The sequence below is a fragment of the Coenobita brevimanus genome, chromosome 36, assembly GCF_032717465.1.
Source record: "Coenobita brevimanus isolate Jiangsu-jjx chromosome 36, ASM3271746v2, whole genome shotgun sequence".
Taxonomy (NCBI): domain Eukaryota; kingdom Metazoa; phylum Arthropoda; class Malacostraca; order Decapoda; family Coenobitidae; genus Coenobita; species Coenobita brevimanus.
Window position 1 is genome coordinate 5,362,860 of NC_136989.1, and position 6,784 is coordinate 5,369,643.

The following is a 6,784-nucleotide window of genomic DNA, read 5'->3' on the forward strand; positions in this document are numbered from 1 at the left end:
TACATCAAGTGAGTGGATGATGGAAATAGGAAGAGAGGAGGACAGGCACAGAAAAAGAATGATAAAGGCTAAGGAAGAAGTAGGCAGCACTACATCAAGTGAGTGGATGATGGAAATAGGAAGAGAGGAGGGCAGGCACAGAAAAAGAATGATAAAGGCTAAGGAAGAAGTAGGCAGCACTACATCAAGTGAGTGGATGATGCACTAACCTTGTATATTTTGGCCAAGGAGGATGTAGCAGAGAGAGCCACACCGGGGTCCTGATCAGTGAGGAGGTGGAGGAGGTGTGGAATTTGATCTCCGGCACTCTCCACCCCCCCACGCACCACCACCACACCCACCATCGCTGCGGCTCTACGTCGTATGTAGACCTGACAAAAAATTATTATTATTATTATTATTATTATTATTATTATTATCATTTACTCTCATCTTAAATGTCAGCACCAACTTGCCTAGCCCCAGCCTCCTACGCTCCTCATGAGGCAACATAGGATTGGATGATACATGGATTATTATTATTATTATTATTATTATTATTATTATTATTATTATTATTCAACTTGCCTAGCCCCGGCCTCCTACGCTCCTCATGGGGCAACACTGGATTAGATGATGGATGATGGATGATTATTATCCGTCCATTCATCCTCCAATCCTGTGTTGCCCCATGAGGAGCGTAGGAGGCCGGGACTAGGCAAGTTGGTGCTGACATTTAAGATGAGAGTGACCAGCCTCACTCATCCCTGAGTGGCATTACGTGAGCAATAAACCCCAACCATCCCTTGGATATAAACCTGCACTGGCTCAATCCGATTGGAGCACCTTAATTACCCACTAAACCACCAGGCGTCATAATTTGGTGTTATGGTTACCACCCAGCGTAGTAAATGGTTTCCTGGTGTACAGGAAACCATTTGGCTTGTCACTCAGTGTAGAGTCACCCACAGGCAGAAGGAAGAGGAAAGAATGAAGGAAAGAAAGACAGAAGAGGGAGTGTAAAGTGACCCACAGGCAGAAGGAAGAGGAAAGAATGAAGGAAAGAAAGACAGAGGAGGGAGTGTAAAGTCACCCACAGGCAGAAGGAAGAGGAAAGAATGAAGGAAAGAAAGACAGAGGAGGGAGTGTAAAGTCACCCACAGGCAGAAGGAAGAGGAAAGAGTGAAGGAAAGAAAGACAGAAGAGGGAGTGTAAAGTGACCCACAGGCAGAGGGAAGAGGAAAGAATGAAGGAAAGAAAGACAGAAGAGGGAGTGTAGAGTCACCCACAGGGAGAAGGAAGAGGAAAGAATGAAGGAAAGAAAGACAGAAGAGGGAGTGTAAAGTCACCCACAGGCAGAAGGAAGAGGAAAGAATGAAGGAAAGAAAGACAGAAGAGGGAGTGTAAAGTCACCCACAGGCAGAAGGAAGAGGAAAGAATGAAGGAAAGAAAGACAGAAGAGGGAGTGTAAAGTCACCCACAGGCAGAAAGAAGAGGAAAGAATGAAGGAAAGAAAGACATAAGAGGAAGGAAGGAAGAAAGGAAAGGGCAGACACCCAGAGGAGCATTAAATCAAGTGAGTGGATGGTGAGTGCCCCCACCTACCACTTAATAATAATAATAATAATAATAATAATAATAATAATAATAAACACAGCAACCCTTACCTGCTGGTGGGCGAGGCATCGTACGAGGGACGCCCCAATAACGGGCGTAAGATCAGGCGTAAGTACCGTGGGGAGGGAGGCCAGAGCTGCTGCCACCTCTAGGGCATTAGGTGCGGCAAGATCGCGCTGGATTGTGTTGACTAGAAGCAGGGTAAGTTCACTACCAGGATCCAGCGACTCACTTACAAAAAGATAGCCTGAAAATAGTAGTAGTAGTAGTAGTAGTAATGGAAGTAGTTGTAGTAGAAAAAAAGTAGTATGGTAGTTGTAGTAGTAGTAGTTATAACAGTAGCAGTAGTAGTAGTAGTAGTTGTTGTTGTCGATGTTGTTGCAGTAGTAGTAGTAGTAGTAGTAGTTATAACAGTAGTGGTAGTAGTAGTAGTAATGAAAGTAGTTGTAGCAGAAAAAAAGTAGTACGTTAGTTGTTGTAGTAGCAGTAGTAGTAGTAGTAGTCCTTTTGGGGGATAGGGAGTGAGTTGAGGGATGTGTGTATAACCAGGCAGCTTCACCACCCAGTTATATCAGTGCCACCATGTGAAGGTCCCTCTCCAGCACTTCTATCTATCTACAGCCAGATGCCTTAATCCTGTAAGGGGTGGCAACAAACAAATCACCTCCATGTCACCCTGTCCTCTGCCATTTCACTGCCCTGCTCGCAGGTCACGCCCCCCTCTCTCATATACCACTCCACTCCATCCCTCCATCTCATCCTTGGCCTCCCCCTCCCTCTCCCCCCCTCCACCTCACTCACATACACTCTCCTCATCAGTCTCTCACTCTCCATCCTCTCCACATGGCCAAACCACCTCAGTGTATTTCTCCTAACGCTTTCTATTACATCCACATCCACACCACAATGCTCCTTCACTTCCTCATTTGTCAGTCTGTCTCTCCATGTAACTCAACACAAAGTAAATCTATCTATCTATCTATCTATTGCCAGATGCCATAATCTAGTAAGGGGTGGCCATTTGTCTATCTATCTATCTATTGCCAGATGCCATAATCTAGTAAGGGGTGGCCATTTGTCTATCTATCTATCTATTGCCAGACGCCATAATCCGGTAAGGGGTGGCCATTTGTCTATCTATCTATCTATTGCCAGACGCCATAATCCGGTAAGGGGTGGCCATTTGTCTATCTATCTATCTATTGCCAGATGCCATAATCTAGTAAGGGGTGGCCATTTGTCTATCTATCTATCTATTGCCAGATGCCATAATCTAGTAAGGGGTGGCCATTTGTCTATCTATCTATCTATTGCCAGACGCCATAATCCGGTAAGGGGTGGCCATTTGTCTATCTATCTATCTATTGCCAGACGCCATAATCCGGTAAGGGGTGGCCATTTGTCTATCTATCTATCTATTGCCAGACGCCATAATCCGGTAAGGGGTGGCCATTTGTCTATCTATCTATCTATTGCCAGACGCCATAATCCGGTAAGGGGTGGCCATTTGTCTATCTATCTATCTATTGCCAGACGCCATAATCCGGTAAGGGGTGGCCATTTGTCTATCTATCTATCTATTGCCAGACGCCATAATCCGGTAAGGGGTGGCCATTTGTCTATCTATCTATCTATTGCCAGACGCCATAATCCGGTAAGGGGTGGCCATTTGTCTATCTATCTATCTATTGCCAGACACCATAATCCGGTAAGGGGTGGCCATTTGACTTTGAGTTAGTTGTTTTACAGGGAGGGGCACTAACCCTCCACCAACCCACTTGTTGACACGTAGGCAGCACGTATGGTTTGGTTATATGGTTACCACCCAGCGTTGTAAATGGTTTCTTGGCTTACAGGAAACCATTTGGCTTGTCACTCAATGTAAAGCCACCTGTAAAGGAAAGAAAAGCAATAACAAGTGACAGGAAAGATGGGAGAAATAGGAAGAGAGGTGGACAGGCACAGAAAAAGAATGATAAAGGCTAAGGAAGAAGTAGGCAGCACTACATCAAGTGAGTGGATGATGGAAACAGGAAGAGAGGAAGGCAGGCACAGAAAAAGAATAAAGGCTAAGGAAGAAGTAGGCAGCACTACATCAAGTGAGTGGAAGATGGAAATAGGAAGAGAGGAGGGCAGGCACAGAAAAAGAATGATAAAGGCTAAGGAAGAAGTAGGCAGCACTACATCAAGTGAGTGGATGATGGAAATAGGAAGAGAGGAGGACAGGCACAGAAAAAGAATGATAAAGGCTAAGGAAGAAGTAGGCAGCACTACATCAAGTGAGTGGATGATGGAAATAGGAAGAGAGGAGGACAGGCACAGAAAAAGAATGATAAAGGCTAAGGAAGAAGTAGGCAGCACTACATCAAGTGAGTGGATGATGGAAATAGGAAGAGAGGAGGGCAGGCACAGAAAAAGAATGATAAAGGCTAAGGAAGAAGTAGGCAGCACTACATCAAGTGAGTGGATGATGGAAATAGGAAGAGAGGAGGACAGGCACAGAAAAAGAATGATAAAGGCTAAGGAAGAAGTAGGCAGCACTACATCAAGTGAGTGGATGATGGAAATAGGAAGAGAGGAGGGCAGGCACAGAAAAAGAATGATAAAGGCTAAGGAAGAAGTAGGCAGCACTACATCAAGTGAGTGGATGATGGAAATAGGAAGAGAGGAGGACAGGCACAGAAAAAGAATGATAAAGGCTAAGGAAGAAGTAGGCAGCACTACATCAAGTGAGTGGATGATGGTCGCCACCACCTACAAAATAGGTAAATATATACTCACCTATTTTCTTGTGGTATACATTAGGACTCTGTGTAAGTTTAATGGCGTGTATGTGTAGACTAGGAACAGAGAATCCGCGCACATGGGCTATGAGCGCACGACACATGATATCCGCCACCACCCCACTGCCGACCCCAGGGCTGGACAGCAGCTTAACCCACTCCCGACTCTCATGTTCTAGACAGTGCTCCTCCTCCTGTGGGGTATAGCATCGGCATCACTACGACTATTATCATCATCATCACTACCATCATCATTATTATTATCATCATCATCATCATCATCATCACTACCACTAACACCACCATCATCATCATAACTACCACCACCATCATCATCATCTCCAATAACACCACCATCATTACCTTATGGTTACCACCCGGCGTAGTAGAGTAAATGCTTTCCTAGTCTCTCAATATGCAGTCACCTAAAGGCCACACTACATCAAGTGAGTGGATGATGGGCACCCCTATCTAACACCATAAAATACAAAAAATAAAATGCCCAATGATTACAAAAAAACAAAATGGCCACTGATTACAAAAAACAAAATGGCCGCTAAAAAACAAGATGGCCGTACCTGCCTAGATATCCTCCGAGCGGCCTGTAGTTTCTCGACAAAGTTAACGAGGCCGAGAGAGACATTTTTCAGGCCTGTTGTGGCGGTGATGGTCTGGCCGAGGGGACTGATTGGACTCGCAGTGCCGAACACACTGTTGACGAGACCACTGAAGGTTTTTTCGATAACGCTGGACATGTTTACCTGCCGTCCCTCTCGCCTTTATGGCCGAGCATTGCTGAAATGCGGACGAGGAAAAAGACTTCGTAAATATACACACAGGTGGCCGAGGATGAGATGGAGGGATGGGGTGGAGAGGTATATGAGAGAGGGGGGTGTGAGCTGGGGGGATGGAGGGTGAGAGACTGATGAGGAGAGTGTATGTGAGTGAGGTGGAGGGGGGAGAGGGAAGGGGAGGCCAAGGATGAGATGGAGGGATGAAGTGGAGAGGATGGAGAGTGAGAGACTGATGAGGAGAGTGTATGAGTGAGTTGGAGGGGGAGAGAGGGAGGGGGAGGCCAAGGATGAGATGGAGGAATGGAGTGGAGAGGTATATGAGAGAGAGGGGCGTGTGAATTGGGAGCAGGGCAGTGAAATGGCGGGGGACAGGGTGACATGGAGGTGATTTGTTTGTGGCCAACCCGAACGGGATTGAGGCGTCTGGCAATAGATAGATAGATAGTGGCTCCTGACTTACAATCGGGTTACATTCCGAGAAACTGGTCACAAGTGGAGTTTTTTGGAGTTAAAAGTGCCACCCTATACAGGATTAAGGCATGTGGCAATAAATAGATAGATAGATAGACCTCTTCCTGGTTTACCATAGCTACTGGGGATTTTTATAAACTTACCTCTGAAAACTATAAACGAAGATTTAGAATGCAATAATATTCTGCCGACCATAACCAGTAGCCGGCCATATTTAACTTTTCTATCTGTCTATCTATCTATCTATCTATTGCCAGACGCCATAATCAGGTAAGGGGTGGCCATTTGACTTTGAGTTAGTTGTTTTACAGGGAGGGGCACTAACCCTCCACCAACCCCCTTGTTGACACGTAGGCAGCACGTATGGTTTGGTTATATGGTTACCACCCAGAGTTGTAAATGGTTTGTTTTACGGGGAGGGGCACTAACCCTCCACCAACCCACTTGTTGACACGTAGGCAGCACGTATGGTTTGGTTATATGGTTACCACCCAGCGTTGTAAATGGTTTCTTGGCTTACAGGAAACCATTTGGCTTGTCACTCAATGTAAAGCCACCTGTAAAGGAAAGAAAAGCAATAAGAAGTGACAGGAAAGATGGGAGAAATAGGAAGAGAGGAGGGCAGGCACAGAAAAAGAATGATAAAGGCTAAGGAAGAAGTAGGCAGCACTACATCAAGTGAGTGGATGATGGAAATAGGAAGAGAGGAGGGCAGGCACAGAAAAAGAATGATAAAGGCTAAGGAAGAAGTAGGCAGCACTACATCAAGTGAGTGGATGATGGAAATAGGAAGAGAGGAGGACAGGCACAGAAAAAGAATGATAAAGGCTAAGGAAGAAGTAGGCAGCACTACATCAAGTGAGTGGATGATGGAAATAGGAAGAGAGGAGGACAGGCACAGAAAAAGAATGATAAAGGCTAAGGAAGAAGTAGGCAGCACTACATCAAGTGAGTGGATGATGGAAACAGGAAGAGAGGAGGACAGGCACAGAAAAAGAATGATAAAGGCTAAGGAAGAAGTAGGCAGCACTACATCAAGTGAGTGGATGATGGAAATAGGAAGAGAGGAGGACAGACACAGAAAAAGAATGATAAAGGCTAAGGAAGAAGTAGGCAGCACTACATCAAGTGAGTGGATGA

At 45.4% G+C, this 6,784-nt stretch overlaps 1 protein-coding gene across 1 annotated transcript in view; it reads right to left on the reverse strand.

Moving 5' to 3' along the window:
• Nucleotides 1-5,153, reverse strand: part of LOC145396340 (AP-4 complex subunit epsilon-1-like) — an 11,853-nt gene extending 6,700 nt beyond the window's left edge. Inside the window, exons 1-4 of the mRNA XM_080269740.1 lie at nucleotides 4,958-5,153; nucleotides 4,378-4,573; nucleotides 1,647-1,843; nucleotides 210-371 (exon numbers count right to left, since the gene is read on the reverse strand). Of these exons, the coding sequence (XP_080125866.1) occupies nucleotides 210-371; nucleotides 1,647-1,843; nucleotides 4,378-4,573; nucleotides 4,958-5,134 (732 nt within the window). The 5' untranslated portion in view covers nucleotides 5,135-5,153. The remainder of the gene's footprint in view (nucleotides 1-209; nucleotides 372-1,646; nucleotides 1,844-4,377; nucleotides 4,574-4,957) is intronic.
• Nucleotides 5,154-6,784: the final 1,631 nt, after the last annotated feature.